This window comes from Lineus longissimus, chromosome 8 (assembly GCF_910592395.1).
Source record: "Lineus longissimus chromosome 8, tnLinLong1.2, whole genome shotgun sequence".
In the NCBI taxonomy this organism is placed as follows: Eukaryota; Metazoa; Nemertea; class Pilidiophora; order Heteronemertea; family Lineidae; genus Lineus; species Lineus longissimus.
Window position 1 is genome coordinate 8265013 of NC_088315.1, and position 17964 is coordinate 8282976.

The 17964-nt window shown below is 41.2% G+C and overlaps 4 protein-coding genes across 22 annotated transcripts in view; 1 reads left to right on the plus strand and 3 right to left on the minus strand.

Annotated features, from left to right (window-relative positions):
• The window catches only part of LOC135492535 (liprin-alpha-1-like), a 145285-nt gene extending 143633 nt beyond the window's left edge, over positions 1 to 1652 (minus strand). For 17 of the 18 annotated variants that reach the window (XR_010448085.1, XM_064779060.1, XM_064779059.1 and 14 more), the window contains exon 1: positions 1059 to 1652. Coding sequence is in view for 17 of the 18 variants with exons in the window: in XM_064779060.1 (XP_064635130.1) it covers positions 1059 to 1298 (240 nt within the window). In the remaining variant the exon portion in view is untranslated. The remainder of the gene's footprint in view (positions 1 to 1058) is intronic. The other variant, XM_064779055.1, reaches the window with a different exon arrangement.
• A 70-nt stretch (positions 1653 to 1722) lies between these two features.
• Positions 1723 to 5173, plus strand: LOC135492233 (transmembrane protein 183-like). Of its 2 annotated transcripts, none has more exons than XM_064778539.1 (5): positions 1723 to 1893; positions 2270 to 2365; positions 2644 to 2790; positions 2959 to 3163; positions 3439 to 5173. In XM_064778539.1, exons 1-5 carry the CDS (start codon positions 1824 to 1826, stop codon positions 4055 to 4057), a joined length of 1137 nt encoding a protein of 378 aa, XP_064634609.1. In that variant the 5' UTR covers positions 1723 to 1823; the 3' UTR covers positions 4058 to 5173. The 2 variants fall into 2 exon arrangements, with proteins under 2 accessions (XP_064634609.1, XP_064634610.1); XM_064778540.1 differs by lacking the exon at positions 1723 to 1893 and adding an exon at positions 1995 to 2099.
• Positions 5174 to 6179: 1006 nt separating this feature from the next.
• On the minus strand, positions 6180 to 15035 carry LOC135492790 (serine-rich adhesin for platelets-like). The gene is made up of 11 exons (XM_064779434.1): positions 14934 to 15035; positions 14513 to 14744; positions 14165 to 14344; positions 13615 to 13920; positions 13155 to 13321; positions 12512 to 12742; positions 11954 to 12210; positions 11534 to 11628; positions 10994 to 11239; positions 10336 to 10825; positions 6180 to 9804 (listed from the first exon to the last, which is right to left on the minus strand). Exons 2-11 carry the CDS (start codon positions 14742 to 14744, stop codon positions 7254 to 7256), a joined length of 4755 nt encoding a protein of 1584 aa, XP_064635504.1. The 5' UTR covers positions 14934 to 15035; the 3' UTR covers positions 6180 to 7253.
• A 640-nt stretch (positions 15036 to 15675) lies between these two features.
• Positions 15676 to 17791, minus strand: LOC135492665 (uncharacterized). The gene is made up of 3 exons (XM_064779239.1): positions 17650 to 17791; positions 17108 to 17308; positions 15676 to 16872 (listed from the first exon to the last, which is right to left on the minus strand). The coding sequence occupies exons 1-3, from the start codon at positions 17702 to 17704 to the stop codon at positions 16649 to 16651; spliced, it is 480 nt and encodes a 159-aa protein (XP_064635309.1). The 5' UTR covers positions 17705 to 17791; the 3' UTR covers positions 15676 to 16648.
• Between the last annotated feature and the right edge of the window lie 173 nt (positions 17792 to 17964).

Sequence of the window (17964 nt, forward strand, 5' to 3'; positions counted from 1 at the left end):
ACACATAACAATACCATTACCAAGATGGGTCTTCAGGCCTGTCGGCCTCGTCAATGACATACACACTTGATAATGACATACAACCTTGATTGCATTCCAGGTCATGAACTACTTGTAGTACTTCATTAAAAGAGAAAGGCACATGTACTCTCTTCTTTCATATTTGTCTATTTCTTTGTTCAAAATGTACATGTAGTCTCTTCTCCCTACTGCTGGCAAATACACTGTTTGTCTCACTTGACATAAGTGACAGCAGATGGTGGACACAATCATTGAATAACGACCAATTTACAACAATGCATTAAAATCACAATAATTGAGATATATTGTAGTCTAGGCATAGAACAATACATGTACAACTGCTATCATAGTAGTCTTACCACAGGTTTTGTCTGAAGAATTATGTAAATGTTCATCAACACTGCAAACTGTGTAATGTCACTATCAGTAACCTCTTCCATTTTACCATTTGCATGTAAATTTGGGGTTTTCATCCGATGTTATGGCCTTCACAATTTCTAGCCAACACAAGTACACCTGAACTCTCCCATCCTAAATTACATGTAAATGGGAAATCAATCAATCAGATTGTGAGAGGCCTTGACTCAATGACTGAGTTCATTGAGAAAAATTAGATAAGCCTTTAAGGTCAGAATGGGTTAAACTTTATTTGTGAACATAGAAATGACATCCTGAAAACAACTGGGGTTAGATACATAATAATATGCATCAGAATTCAGATCAATATTATCTGAACAAGGGTAAAATTATCTAGACCCCTGGTGGTAGATGGTGAAAATGATCAGTTGGGATGGGACAGTCTTAGGGAAAGGATCATCGATCAGAATGATTTTTATCCTGTTAAAAGTTAAACGATACAAAATGTAAACGTCTCCTCATTAATTATTCTGTTGAACTGTTTACTATGCTCAAAATCAATGTCTCTTACTAATCAAAATCAGATGGAACATTAAACTGACAGATCTTGTACTTAGTTATAGACTGCTCATGAATAATTTTACGGAGCAGCGATGCTCATTTTAGATTCATAAACATACCTGAGGTGCCGTCGACTGCATCTGTTTTTGCAGGGCTTCTCGTTCCCGTTCGCTCTCGTCTAGGCGGGCGGTGGAGATGGAAAGTTGGTCCTGGGTCTCCCGCAGGGTTTCCATCAATTTGTCCCTTTCGTCCAACATGTTCACCATCAACTGCTCAAAATTTGCATCGTCTCCGGAATATTGCGACTCCCGGTCACCAGAGCCGTCCTCAGATATCGTGGGCATTACGTCGCACATCATTTTGCTGTTTTAGATATCCTCACAGCTCAAAAGATATGGCCAAATCCTGGCAACAAAAAATTGACAACCCTAGATCAATCTCAATACACTACACACACGCACACAGCAAAATGCACAGTGTCTGTGGCTTCACCACAGACACAGAAAATGAAGATGGGAGTAGAAATTCGAGGTGAAATTATGGTCTATTACAGCCATCCGGGTATCATGATAACTCCATTTTTAAAGTGACCATTTACACCTTGGTCTTATCAATGTTGTTTTAAGTTAATCCAGTGCCCTGATACCAAATTTCTTGAGATTTTCAACATTAAATCGGGAGTCCGTTCACCGAAAGATCCGCCATCTTGGGAGCCATTTTTCTCCTCCCAAAGTAGGTCATTCCCACAATTCCACGCGCCTGCATTTTCGATATGGCGGCCGACCCGGGTGGGCCTTTCCAAAATTCTTTCAATATTTTTATGTTTTTCTGCCAACTATGGAATCCGATTTCCATTCCAAAGTGATAGGAGGAAAGAGCGAGCTATGCCTAAGTGTAGGCGAAAGTCTGGAGGGCGGGGTGATGGAGAAAGAGGGCAAATGAGCACCTCAAATGGTAGTTGTAAAAACTTAATTTTTATAAAAATGAACTTGTTGACCTCAGTCAGAATTTTAGGGGAAAACCCTTCGGCCTAATCACGTGACCTTTGCCCGGCCTGTCAGTATTGCGCAATACCAGGAAGTGCTCTGCTTGCTGTCATTAGTTAGTTGCTCACATTCCACACTATTTATTAGTTTGCCATGCATTCATTTGATGGACAGGTAATTAAATGATGATATATTGATATTCACTTCAATGATTATGAACTGTTTGTATCTCACCAATGACATGATGAGGGCCAACTGCCATGACTTGTCCTTCTTTCTTTTGACCTTTCTATATTCCACCTTTTTCTTGGTGAATAGATAGTATAATTAGATTTCTCTTACAGATGTGACCGTGTATGATTTCGCCCATTCTGAAGCTTCACCCAAGAGGACTACGAATAGAGTCAAGAAGGGTGCCACAAATGCAATGAAAAGTGAAGGTATGTTACGATCTCCTCTCCAAGATCCCGTTCGGATGGATCTTGGGCACTGTCTCAAGCAGTTTCTGCCTTTGTCCTGCAGACAGTTAGTTATTTACTTACTATAATAACATACGTGTTGTAGTCGCTCCAGCAATAGAAGTTTCCATTTACTAGAAGCTTGTGATGCTTATAAGAAAGCCAGCAAAATGTCTTCCAAAATAGTCTTTTGCTTTGGGAAGTACTTATGCCAGTTATGTGTACTGATATCTACATTTGAATTGCTATTCAATTTCTAGTCAAACAACTGATCGGTTGCCCGACGCAGGAGAATCCCGCATTAGCCTGGTATGAAAAGGATCTTGATGATTTCAACATAATTGAAAATGATGGGGAGCAGGAGAGGGAGGAAGAGGTGGAGGAGGGGAAGGGGGAAACTAATGGAGGTGTGTATTAGCTATTTCATAGACATTCTTCCCGACTGGAGTTTCTTTCTTCTTTTTTGCACTCGATTTTCTTTTCATGCGTACACTATAGAACCAGGCCTAAGTGATTGTCAAATCCTAGATTGTTCAATCCTAGATTCTTCTAAATGTCGGAATCTCTCATTTCAGATCTTGTCATAAAACCAGATATAAAGAAAACCAAGAAGGTGCCAAAGGCTGTTGTTGAGAATGGCCGAGTCTCGTATCCTCTTGATTTGTGGTTCATGCTCTCCGAGTTCATCGATCCCAGAGACATTGGACGATTTGCCTGTATCTGCACAAGCTCTCATTATGTCATTCATACGGCACAGTTCTGGAAGCGACTTTATGACAGGTAAGTCAGTTTGGGGAGCCCTCCGCCAAAAAAAATCTTCTCTCAAACCTTTATACGAGATATTTGTCTCTGTCAATCAGTTTATGATACTTAAGTTAAACACCTAACCTTGCAATGAACATGTTTTGCGTGCAACGCTAATCGAGCTGCCTCGGTCGAAAGCTGTCAACACTTCACTTCACTTTTTGTTGCATATGATCATGGTTGCAGTTCGTAGCAATTTATATCACATGTTTGCGGGGCGTTTACCTGATGGTTTTTTTGTTTTGTTCCAGGCATTATGATTCCTCGCTAAAACTGCCACCCCAGCTTGAGAGAACAAGCATGGAGCGTCTGCAGGGTCTACGGGCGCGGGTCATCCGGGCGCTACAGGTCATGCACCCACCGTTCATCGAGCGATACCGGGCATTAGGACAGCCATTTGAAGACGACATATATGGGGTGGAGGGATACAGGTGTACGGCCATGTGGTACAAAAAAATAAAAAACTACTGGAACTTCTGTTTTAGACTGAAACGGGCCACTTCACAGTGTGATCTTCTTGCTCAAATCTCAAAGAACGGGAATCAAAATAGTCCAGGACGGGGCTTGAATCGTCATGATCTCATTAACGGATTTAACAACATCCATGATAACCAAGAGGAGGGATGCTGCATCATGAAGGTTACCTGTAAAGACTATGTTTCATTCCCGGTAATCATGGGAATGGTGCTCAATAAGGTTTATCTTAACGTCAGCCAGAACATGCGGTTTCATCGCCTCAGGTTGGTGTTCGACACACACAGGGTTAAAGACATCAAACAGTGTTGCACTGGTACTACTGTTGTATTAGATCCAGTATTGAACGCCAAGATTTTACAATGGTGGGATCCTCATTTTCCAACATCAGAGTAAATTATATTTCTTGACCTATTTTTGCAGTGAGAGCGCTCCATCATCTTAGCAAGCTCAGAATCACTGACTTATTGACTGCTCATGTGGATTTGGATAATCACTGCTTGGTCAGTTTTCTATACATGACCGATTATCCAGCAGCTATTAAAATCTACCTGCATCTTTATTTTAAACACTGAAGTTATAAAAACTTTGTAAGGCTTGAAAGATTTGTGCAAGAACATTGTTGTTTTCCAGTGAGAGATTATTGTTATTGTGACAATGTGATACTGTGAATGTTATCGTGGCGAGTTTGGTTTTTTCCGAAAAGGACTTACGGGCATGTGTTACGTTATTTACAGTTTGCCCTCCTAAAAAGAGCAATTTGACAGCAGAAATGAAAAGACCTAAGCCTCAGGCTGGCATTTTCACATGAAAAAAATTCAGTTTTTTGCTCTGGGTACTATTACATCTCTGATTAGAATAATGTCCTGCTGATAAATTGCTTGTTGGCTGATCAGATATGGTGTATTTTGTTGTTCTTCGAGAAGAAAATGAAGTTCAGTACAGCTTCTTATTTTGGTTCATCACTGCCATATCAGGATTATGATTCCCAACGAATCGGGGCCATACTTTAAGGATGTACGCAAATCCGAATTATCATGATCCCCTCTCCCCTGTATTAAAAAAAACTCGTAAATTGTACGAGAAAATGTACAGGGTAGGCAAATGACCGCCCAAATTCTTCACCTCCCCCTCTCCCTCAAATGCGTACATACTTAAGGTATGACCCCAGTGCAAAAATTGGAATGTACAAGGGGAACTACTTTCACTAGAGGAGAGCATCCAATGCCGTAGTGATGACATGAAGAAATTCATTAGTGCTTGTCGATTTCGCGTATGTTAGTGCCAGTTGAAACACTGAGAGATAAAGAGCATCGAAAACATGCCTACAGCATTTGTATTGGGACCAATGCAAAAATTGTCTAGTGAGTACATGTGTCTCAATAGTAAACTTCAAAGAAGTTGCAATTGAATTGTAGGTCCGAGTTCATGTGATAAACTGTTAGAATGTCTTTAATGGATGTGTTACGTACATTACAAGGCAGTTTATTTATTTTCAATAAAATATTTGATTGGAAATAATAGTTTTCAAGTTTTATGCCTTCGAGAAAGATACTCTTCCAGTTCGAGGGCCAACCATGATAAGCATGTTTCATCTTGGAAAGAAGTGATCAAAATACACATGTACAGAAATTGCCTTGCCTACCTCCCATGCTTGAACTATTTAGTACATGTTTGTAAACGCAGTAAAGGACTCGTCACGATGTATCGAAATTGCCCCTCCCCTCTCTTACATAACTCGGCAATCCAGATCAGGGAATACCAAGGAAACCTAAAAGACCAAGCCTTGAACTGATATGTTAATCAGCCTATTATGTCATGGTGTGGGGTCCAGACCAACAGCTGTCAAACCAGGTATGGAGTGGTCACATGTGAGAAGACAGGTCTCCACTTTGCCGATGCTTGAGGAGAGGTGCAGATTGTTCCACTTAGTTCATATCGTAATGCTCCTAAACAAATTGCCTAACTCAATTTTTGGAGAAAGTTAGATAACTGCCTAACTCAATTCCCAACACCACGTGATACACCACATTAAATCGGAGTTAGGCAATTTTACCCGACAGTCTGCCTCATTGACTGCTGCTGAATGTGCAGATAGGGACAATATCTGTCTGTTCCGAAAACATGACAGCTGGTTTTGATTTCTGGACACCATGTTACCGCTGCCGCTTCTGTCGATTACTGGACAGCATGTTACTGTCCTGATTGTGAAGATTGGAGAATATATCTCTCCCAACACACATGCAGGATGGGATTGTTGGACAGCATGTCACTGCTATGGATTTTGCAGTTGGGACAATATATCTGTTCCAACATACACGCTGGATATAATTGCATGACAGCATGCTTCTGTGCCGATTGTGCAGATAGGAAATTATATCTTTCCCAACACACATGCAGGATGTGATTGCTGGACAGGATGTTACTGCTGCTGATTGTCAACAGTGGAACAAGATTGTTACACAACCTAAAACAAAATAACGATTTTAGATAAGTATTTTATTATCAAATCTGTCGGACAGACTACATCTCCAGGACATGATTTTGAGCATGCATAAGGGACTGTCAATGTATGCACCAAGGGGGAGGTTCTATCCCAAAGCGTACACATGCAACAAAGGTATTTGGTGCACACTTGGATTCCAGTTAGTGGCAAGTCAATACCAAGTGCATGTGCCGGAACTATAAAAGTGATGGCTTGCATCTGCATAGAATTCTGGCATAAAAAGCTACAATTTCTTGTTGCAAGGGATCGATACAAAAAGAAGAACACAAGACAAAATTCACGTACCCGTATCATACCTGTAGGTTATGGCCAGAGCATACCTACATGGTGCATGGATGGATTACGGCCAGAGCGTACAGGTTTGGGGGGTAAGGTGCGTACTTACTTTATGGACAGCCCCTCATGTCTAAAGAAAAGAGACAGCCGTCTCTGCAAACTCAGTTCTACCCATCCTCCACATGGCTCAGATTAAACAAAAGAGTTTCTATTAAGTGTCAGACAACAAGTCCCTTTTGAAGTCCACAGATGGAGATGGAGAACTGAGTTTGCAATAGAAACACTTGTCTGACAATACCAAGTAAGCTTCAGTAACAAAACCTGAACCAGCAGGTGATTGTAAATAATACAATGGGCTGATAGGTGAGAAGAATACTGCATCTAGTTGAACTACTGGTTACGTCTTCATAATGTACAAGGTAATCTCATGGGCTAATCATAAATCAATCATGATTCTGTTATTCCTGAACAAAACAAATCTCCCAAATGAGAATTTATTCCCTATGAGTTCTACATTCAATAAATTATATATTCAAAAAACTCCCTGAAACGCCAGCTACATATCGAAGGTTTGACAATAAATGCAAGGAAATGCAAAAATATTTTTGTCTCGTCCGAGAGTTTCTGCACAGAGGACAGTTCTTGGATGCATCAGAAAATGTACACAGACATTCAACCAGTGCACACTTTCTCTGGATGTATCCATGAAGCCCACTCCATGGAGAGACTAACAGTATCACCCCACCCGTGACAACCGTCAGTAACTAAAACCAACCAAGAGCAGCATTCAACAGAGACCCAAACGCATTTTCAACGTTTCATGTGGTGCAGCTGATCTAAATAAACATCACGCAGATCTTCCAAGTCGCCATCCGAATCAGACGATGCCCCCTTCCTTGAAGTATCATCCCGAGTCACTACTGGCAAATTCTCCAGATTAAACATCGACTTTTCTACGCTACCCGCCGATCCCAAGCTATCGTCTGTATCAGGCTGTTCTAAAATGGCACATTTTTCAACAGTTTGGGTCAAAGTTCTCAACCGGTCACTTTTTTGTCTTTTCCCTTTTGCGCCAAACGCACCTGGGCTCATCGAGTCAAACTTGGCAGCCTCACTTTCAGAGCTAGAGTCAACGACGTCTAGCGTATCCAACTGTTTTGCATAGATGTTGTATAGTTCGCTCATTTCCATACTGCTGCTGGCTGTAGTATCACCGTGTCCACTGGACACACTCATATCACCTTGGGTGCTAGAAATGGTTGAATCTACAAGTGGAGACTTCCCAACTTTTTCCGTGGTATCCCTCCGAGAATATGCAAATTTTTGTTCTAATTTTGGGGACTGGATAGTCTCCTCCATGTCATCTTCAGAGTCGGATTTGACGACTTCCGACTCGATTGATTTCACGGAATGCAAGGACTCCTGGGAAACACGAGCAGACGACGTTGTTGTGTCACTGGTCGTCGATGATGACGAATCACGTTGACGGAACGCCCAACTTTTGAACATTCCGTCACCGCCACCATCACCAAACGCATACGACTTACTCAAACTATCCTTTCTAGCCTGGGGTTTATCAGCAGTGGGCCTAACTAGAATCTTTTCATCAAATTCTTTTGACTTTTTTAGCACAGGAAGAGGTTCACGAACTTTAGGTCTTGCACCACCCTCACCAAGCGGTTTCTCAAAATACCCAAATGGTTTAAAAGAAGGTTTCAAACTTTTCGACATCGCTTTTGATTTTTTTGACGGTTCATCCGTAGTTAGGGAGCGTCCAGAGATCGCATCATCTTGAAAAGTTAGTGTGGACTCCCGAGAGGATGTGGATGAAAACGTTGAGCTTTCATCAGAAAGTCCCCGACTCCGCAGTCGTTTGAACACACCACGGACAATTGCTTTGCTATTTGAACCTTCCAGGCTATCAGATGTACCAGTAGATGTCAAAGAAGAAGCGCCCTCTGGCTTCTCCCCCATGCCAAGGGAACCCAAGAACTCGCTCTTTTTCACCTGACGACGTCTGCGTCTTGCCCGAGAATCCACCGAGTCATCCCCAGTTTCCTGTTCCACTTCAACAGGCACCTCAGAAACAACAACCTTTGGTAAGTTCTTATCCCTCCCCGCCCTGCTAGTTGAACATGACGTGTCATCATCCACCTGAGGACCTTTTCCCTCCATAACATCTATAACATCCTCCCGCCTTTTTTTACGCCTACCCTTCCTCACTTTATTGGAGACTGCTTCACCAACTGTAACCTTGGTGGAATCTTTTGACCTTGACACTGAACTGTCATCAGATTTGACCTCACCAAGTGTGACCTTTTTAAACTCCCTGTGAGACCTTGGCCCTGAACTGTCACCAGGCTTAACCTTCACCTTTGACCTTGACCTTTTTGATTCATGTGATGTCCTAGAGGTCGTAGTACCCGATCTTGAATCCAATTGACTAGATCCGGAACTCCTAGTAGAAGAATGTGATGTGCCAGAAACCAAGCCCACATCGGAAGACCTAGGGACCTCACTGGAATAAACAGAACTTTGACTGGCATGTAATGAACTGTCACTGGTTTGTTTTGAACTCTGACTGGAATGTAATGTAGTCCGACTGGAAAGCACTGAACTTTGGCTGGAATGCACAGAACTTTGACTGGAATGTACAGACTCTTGCTGTGTAGCCGCAGAGCCTTGGTCCATTTTTACTGGAGACAATTTTGGACCAGATTGCCCCGCATCTTTTGTGTATCTCACAGCATATCTACCGAGTCTGACCGATTCTTTTTCTATGGCCTCATCAGAATCAGAATCCTCGCCACAGTGAAGTCCATCAGAGCACAAGCTTGACTTTGTTGTCAAACTTTCCGTGTCTGCAGACAGCACCCCGGATTTTTCACCCAAGGAAACAGCAGACATATCTCCACCAGACATGTTTACCGTCTGCTGTTCCAGATCTTCTCCAGACACAACATACACTTGCCGTCTGCCAAATTTGCTTTTCAACTTAGCAGACATCTTCTGTTTCTTAGCACCTTTCTTATCACTAGATTGATTTACCCGCTCAATATCTTTACTAGCTTGTTCAAATAATTCTTCCGCATTATCTCCAAGGCCATCAAGTTCGTCATTATCACTATCGTCAATTGTAATGCAGCAGCGAAGTTTCCTCCTTCCATCAACATCATCGACGCCTCCACCATCAACATCATCAAGCCCATTTTTACAAATGCTATTAATTTCGGAGAAGCCATTGGAATTTCTCACTTTCTCGGAGAAGGGACGGCATGCAGAGTAATCCGATAATTTTTGCAACTTGGCTGGACTACATGGACTATGGTCGACTATATCACATGCACTTGACTGGACAACACTGAAACAACACAAAACAAAAAGTAAGTTCTTTGAACTCTACAACTGAAAATGGGCCATTCATTAATCAGAAATGACAACAACAATATGGGGATTGAAGAATTCCACCTAAATGAGTTGGATCGATTGAGCAAAGGGGCTGTATAAAACTGAAAACGGTCTTATACTTTGTGAATAATGAATAATGAATGGCCCTAATATAATGATACTAGAGGCCTATGTAATCAGTAGTTCAACTTTTATTAGAAAAATAAAGTATATCTCAAACAGTTTCTTTAATGACGGGAGAAAGTCTTTATGCATAAATCATGATGATGGATTTGGTCAGAAAATTGATTGATATGCATGGTAAGAACTTAGATAAGTACTCTGCACTTTGTAACCACGACCAAAATGTATTTGGAACAAGCATTGTCCTTATAGGATACCGGGTACATTTTACTCGGTGTTGTTGGACAAGTCCAGCAAATTTTCATTTCAACAATCACCATGAAGCAAGTTTCAAAGACGTCACAAGATCAAAGTCAATTACCAATCAGAATCATCCGAGCCTTCGTCTGCTCGCCTCTTCTTGCTCCTCCCAGAAGCAGACGTCGCCTTTCCACTTGACCCAGAATTCCCTGCAATCCGGCTGACTTTACACGGTTTCAACTTCACATCATCACCAAAGTCAAAACCGTTATCGTCACCAGAGTCTCGACTCAAATCGTAGCTTTTCCTCTTTTTTCTCGCGGATTTGGAAAACTCAGTCGAACTCTCCACCGTTTGACCATTCTCTCCAATTTCTACTTTAGTCTCGTCCCCATTCTCCTCAATTACTGTGACCAAGTCCGTCGTAAATTTGGACTTTTTGGGATTCACGATGGACAGTTTTGGTTTCAGAATACTACTGTCCTGTGATCCTTGTGTACTCGTCATTCTTGGTCTAGATGTCGTATCGGTAATACGTTTTGTTTGTTTCTTTCGGACAAAGTCCATCATAATCCGAGTGGGTGTCTTGGACAACACTTGAGCCATAGCACCTGGAAAAGGAATCGTATTGTCAGCCAAAAGTGATAATCTAGAAAGGCCTAACTTAGCAGTAAATCTATGGGAGAGTATATAATTGATAGTAAGTTATAACTTATCAACACATCCCTTTTTCATTACCCTGTCAGATTTTAACTCTCTCAGGAAAACCTTTATCATACCTGGTGTCATGTAACTAATAGTACTGTACGGAGTGAAATGGAAGTCTTCCCGGAGGTAACCATCCAAGATCATCTTGACCAGCACAACCTCCAAGTCGTCTCGATTCAATGACGTTTTCTTCAATTTACTCATGACGGCATCCATGACCTTGAGGCCCGTCAATTTTTGGTTCTTCATCGAGGCAGTTTCGAGGACTTCCAGCACTGTCCTGCACTCGGAGGCCATATCTGTCTTCTGTATGAACACTGAAATGTAGAATCAATGTGACGTGATAAAAGAGAATATTAACAATATAATATTATGATAATTTTTTGGCTTTGTTTGACGATGTAAGTGGTATCATGACCTCACAACACAATGCATGCAAATGCAAGATGCAATGCATTGTACCTTTCAATACCTTACATTACATGTGATGTCATCACCGTTGGAGCGGGTAATATATACATGTAGTAGTAAGTAGTTGGTTGCCCTGACTGCAAAAACAGTCAATTGTAGCAACGAGATTTAACAAATATGCCTCACACCACAGAACCTACCATCGTCCTTGTTCCTACAGTAATCACACATCCTGTTACACTGTGACGAGTCCCAGCGTTCATCAAAATAACGAGCAATCTGAGTTCTGCGACACCTGTATAATGAAAACTTTCATGAAAATCACTGTTTTGAAGGGATATGGTTAAGAGAATTGCATGGGGATACATGTGACAAACAAAGCAGGAGAGCAAAATGGAGTTTCCTAATGTAAGGTAAGGTGGTACTACTACAACAATAGCCCCAGTACAATTATTAGAAATTTTGGAAACAGAAAAAGGAGGACACATACCCCTTCTTCCAAACAAGGAGGGAATTTGTACTGACCATAAGATTGAAAATTCACCTGTCCACCAAACTAAAACACACAGCAGATTACATTGACTGAAATAGTGTAAACAATGACATTTTTGATTACTCACTTGCTACAATCAATACAATATGAGATCATCTTGTACAAGTTTTTCAGCCCCGTCTGCTCCGTAAACACCATCGTACTCTGCCTGAACATGTCCTGGAATCGAAAGAACACGATGCAAGTCGCCGGCTGATCATCCCGCCCAGCTCGCCCGCTCTCCTGGTAGTAGTTCTCCATCGACTTGCTGATCGAGTGGTGGATGACGAATCGGACGTTTGGTTTGTCGATTCCCATTCCGAACGCTATAGTAGCAACGACAACCTGAAACGGGTGACAGAGATTGAAAAATAATGGCGCTGACAATAAATTTCATTGCAGTAATGCCGCCTCTATTTCTGCAAATCTGTCAGTATGCTAACTGCAACATTTCTATCGGAATAGCAATTTTATAATTTTTTACACAGCCTTTACGTCTGAAAGTCACCCAAATTTCTCGAAGTTGTCTCTTGGTCTGATATTGATCTTGGTTTATTGATCGCTCAATTACAGGGTGCTTAAAGAAAGTGGAAATGAAAAACATGTCACAAATAGAATATTTTTGAAAAAGACCTCTGCCCCTTACATGAATCTCATCTGATAGCCATTTCCTATGAACGTAACTTCTCTGCTTGGCATCCATATCTGCGTGGTAGCACCCGGCCTTTACACCGAGTCTCTGGAGATCGTGGCACACGTCTGCCGTGTCTTTCTTGGAGAAGCAATAGATAATGCCCGATTGGTGATGAAAACGACTCCTGATGATCATCTGTAACTCACTCATCATGTCGCTATGTTTGGTGAGTTTAGGCCGCACCTACAAAAGAAATAACGACAAATTCTTAACTGCTTCTAACATTTCAACGATATATGACAACATTTAAAGTAATTGTTTGAGAAGTAATTGGTTGACATAGCCCAGTGCCAGTGTGCGAACTCCAGCCAGCACAATACAGGATTTCCCCGACTTCTCAGTTCAACGACATGAGACATACCCAGAGGGAGCAGAACTGAACCAAGCTAGGACTGCTAGAGAATTGAGATAACGACGGGAAATATTTAACGCAGAAGAAGAAGGAAGGAATTGCAGAACTTCACAAGGATTCTAATCATGCATCGGACGTTTTGAATGAGAGGGGCAATACTCCACTTGTGGGGGAGTCAAATGGTTGGAGGGTCAGTATGAGTCTGCACCGAAAACGGTTATCAAGCAGTCTCCTCTAACTTACTTCATAGAAGAGATTCGGCCTGTTGAATGACGCTTTGAAGAGAACACAGTTTGGAATGTTGAGAATGTTCTTCACATTTTCAATGACTTTCGTCGTGGCAGTGGCTGTGAGACCGATGACGGGCGTGCCAGGGAACTGGCGCTTTAGAATTCCAAGGATCTTGTAGTCTGCAAGGAAGTTAAAAATAAATGTTATACTGATAGAATACTTTATTGATGGGATGGACATTTTTGCAAAGGATTTATTTTACAAATGATTCAGATAAAACATACGATTTACTCAAAAGGCCTATCGCCAATGAGTGCATATCCTACCAAACAAAGCTTCAAAATTACAGTTTTTGGGTTCCTGGCCAGGGACTTGTTGAAATTTCCATTTTTGCTGTCAAATTAAGTTTTTTTAGGAAGGCAAGACGGAAGTCCTCCAAAAACTGGAAATGTCTCATCCGTGACAGCCTCACCTGGTCTGAAGTCATGTCCATACAGCGAGCAGCAATGGACCTCGTCAATTGCAATCCTGGCCAATCTCCCCATCTCGTACATTTTCTCAACCTTCGCCATGAACCGTTTACTCTTGGAAACTTTCTCCGGTGTAACGTAGAGCAGTTTCAGCCCTGCGTTCTTGCTAATCATGGCTTCTTGGACGTCTTTCACCTCTTGTTTCGAGCTCGAGGCATTGAGCAGTGCAGCGTTGACACCAAGTTGTTGAAGACTCATCAACTGGTCTTCCATAAGGGAGACAAGGGGCGATATCACTAATGTCACACCTGGGTAAGAAATCAAGACATGATAAATTCATTGAAAAGTACAGGTTCGTGAGAATGATCCGACAGCTCTTCTTTCGAGCCATGGTTATTCAGACCGGCCAGAGAAAGTTGAGCTGAAGACAAAGCTGTGGGGATTGCTTGATGAACTTGCCCAGGCTGTCGCATTTCTGAATCTGACCTCTGGACTGCGGAATTGAGAGTATGTTGGCCAACATGAAACGCTGAATAGGAAGACAGGACTCACCATCACTTATAACAGCTGGTAACTGGAAACAGAGACTTTTACCACCACCTGTTGGCATGATAAGGATGCAATCACGGCCAGACATTGTGGCGTTGATCGTCTTCTCCTGCAGAGGGCGGAACTTCTCCATATTGAAGACATCTTTCATGGCAGTTTTTAGCTTCTCATTCCATGGATAATCTGGAAGGGATTCTTAATCATTGAAAGCAGCGCAAGAGTTCATAACAATACTGTTACAAAAGAGGGAGGGGTACCGTAGTCACTTGAAATCAATCCAGTTTCAGAAGATGTTTGGGTCAAACTTGCTGCTTCGGCAACAACAACAAACAAACATGACCATACACATACCTGCCGACGTGGAAAAGTTCTCCTCTTGGTGCTGTGGACCCTCATGGCCAAATGCTGCCTTCACCTTAAGCTTGGCTTCAGCTATTTTTTCCTGGTGACTCTTGATGAGACTCTCTATCTCTACTTTCCTCTCTACGAGAGTATTTTGCCTCTCCAGCATCTCCTGAAGATACTGCTCGATCAGTCCGAGCTCCTTCTTCACCTCCTGCAGCTCATTTCTCAAGTCATCCATCTGGAAAAAAAACCCTGAAATTAGTTGATGTGCACACTGGGCTACACTGTCCACAGGACTGTTCACTGTACGAAATTGTACAGGAAAGATAGGGAATAAGATTCCACAACAAATGCACAAAATTTAGCTGAACCAAAGTCATATTTGGAATTAAAATCAAATTAGCATAATTTTTCAAACAAACTTTACCTTTCCTGTTAGTTTATTTTACTTTATATAAAGTAAATCATGTCGAAAAGGCATGTTTATTTTGGCAAATTTCGGCAGAAATTTAAATCATGGCCGCAGCCATGTTGATGTAGTTAGTCACTTGGTTGGTAGAGGCGCCACGATACAAATTTTAAAGGGACAATATAGGCAGCAACTGGGCAGGCAAGATAGCAACGCGAAGTCAACAATAGGGGTCACTCACATCTCATAGTAAGTCGAAATGATTCACGCTTGTACGAGGAATATCATTCGTGCTGAATCTGACTTGACCTAGGGCCCTTGTCGTCTATATTAGTCACCTGAAGATGGCCAAATTAGCCCCGCTGCATGCTCCTGCCTGTAGTCCCCCTTTAACCATTTCATTCTAAATATTCTAAGCTATTGTGGGATGAGTGATCAGAAACATAAGTAGATAGGGCCAATGTGTAATCTTTGGCAAGACACTTTACAGTCATGAGACTTTCCAGCTGTTGGCTGAGACATTGTCCAACAAAGTGTCACAATATCAATGACCATGTCAAAGTTGTAGGCCAAGTCCCTGCCTTTGGAACAGCTGCCAGACTCAAAAATGTTGTCAGGCTGTTTGTACCGCTTTCTGATAATAGGTAGAACTCCAGGGCCTTTGGGAGAGACACCAGCGAGTAGGGGGCCAACAACAGAATTAACAACTAAAGTCAAAACATCTGAATTTAAGTAAAAAACATATATTTGCAGAGCACAAATTGTGAAAGGATTAATGATGTAAAAATAATGCAATCAAGCAAAATCTGTGGCATCATAGTAATACATTATACAACAATACATAAAGTTATGGTTCAGATTAAAATAATCCCCTTTTATTAGTTTAAAACCCTCAACATTAAGCTGTCGCTTTTGAGGCAATGGTGAATGACACATTATGTCCTGATTGTACTAGCAGAGTATTATTAATGTACAGAAATGCAAACTTCACCTTAGACCTGGGCATGCAGATGTGCTGATTACAATTAGGTTAATTCAGGTCACCCCATTATGCACAGATTGGGCCGACAAATTTCAAACATTATTTTGTTGTCATCAAAAACATTCAAAGAAATACTGTAAAATTTTAAAAATATCTTATATGCACACATCAGATTCAACCACAGTCTCTGTGAGATTTGAAAGATTTGCCGCATACGGTATATACAAGTAGGGAGTTTTTGCTAAGCCTACGAAACGTCAACATGAATGCCTACCCCATTGTTCGACCAAATGCCCCAAGATTACATTGACTCATAACATCATTATCTGTAATACACCTCTCTGAAAAGGCGACCAGTGTAATGATAGGGTCTCAAATGTAAATCAGGTGTTTTCACCACCCAGTCAAAAAATAGACCATTTACTGGGTCATCCTAAACAGCGTACTTTACACCAAGTGGACGCTGCTTCAGATGACCACTTTAATTTATCACAACCATAGCTTTTTTCAAATGCATAAGTCAAGAGTTTACAACTGGAAAGCCAGGAGAATTTCACCACACAAAAACATGGATCATGAAGCCTCAACAAAACTCACTTCAGAAAGCTTTACAAAGTTACAACTGGACGCAAATTTAGAATTAGAGCAATGTTGATAGATAGATGCAGATCTGGTCAGGCATAACATGCTTAAAAGTTCACTGACATGTCACATTGGAAATCCCTCCGAGTAGCGGAGTGAATAAAAACGATCAGAAATCTTCACTAAAACAACTTGGTCCAAGTTTTTCAAAAGCAATCTTCAAATCTCCGTTCTCTTTTACCAGAACATCATAAGTCTCTGCCTGCAGATTGTGTCCCAACGGAATCCGTGATTTTCCTGTCATGATATCGAACTTCCAGCTGTGCCAAGGACATCGTACGCAGACGGACTTATCCGGAAGCACCTCGATGTCTCCCACATGCAGAGGACCACCTGGAATGAAAATGGACAAAATATTCAGTGTTAATCAAACAGATATTAATGTTTTATATCATAATCAAAACAGAAATATTACCACTAAAATGTTGCAATGATTACTAAAACATCTTACATGGTAATTTTTCTATATAGAATCTATATAGAGAATCTCCAGATTTTTAAACAGAATTGTTTCATTAGAAGAAGACCTTGTCTGATAGATTCCTTTCTTTGCCTGAAGAAAACTCACCTGCATGTGGACATCTTTCGTTGATTCCAAACACTGTTTCTCCAAATCGGAAGAGAGCGACATCAGTGTCATTGATGCGGACAAGTTTGCCACTCTTCACAGCAGTTGTTCTGCCACAGTTCACCAAACCATTCAATGCCTTGTCACTGGTGGAACAATCTACACCATTTTCTCCTGGCAAAATCGACCAGTCATATAAATCTAGAAATTAAAAACAGTTCCATAAGTATGACATAAATAACCATTGGGGAAGATTCTTTTGGTCAATCCTCCTTGCTCCACTTAAAAAAAAACAGTGGCGCTTCTTTAGTCAACCGATGACCTTTTTCAGGGGCGTGAACAGGGATTGTAAACTCGTTCCCTTTAAAAATATCAACCAGAAATTATTTTCATATTTTCATTCTGTTTTGCTGACACTAGGAAATCTCCATTTATCGACCCTAGTGCCATAGGCCAATGTAGGCCTATGCGGGGGGGGGGTGCTGGGAGTGGGATTGCTGCTGTGATTTTTTTATCATTTAGCTGTAAAACAGGAACCCTACCTTTAAATTTAACATCTGGAACTGGAACATATATCTTATCTGTTGGTTCAAACATAGAAAGTAGCTAAAATGATCGAAATAAGGTCACTTCAGGGACTTTTATTGTCATGTCTTGGGTAAAATGGTCAGGAAAATGTGCTTGTCAAAATCCCGGAAGCACTTACCCGCCTCTTACGGTCATTAGTAAAACTAAGTGTAGTAAATAATTCAAATTTTCTGATTTTATATCCGTAATTAACCATTGCCGTACTATTATTTTCGCCTCAGTGATATAACTATTTTATATTTACTACCTTTTATTAAATAGATACCTAT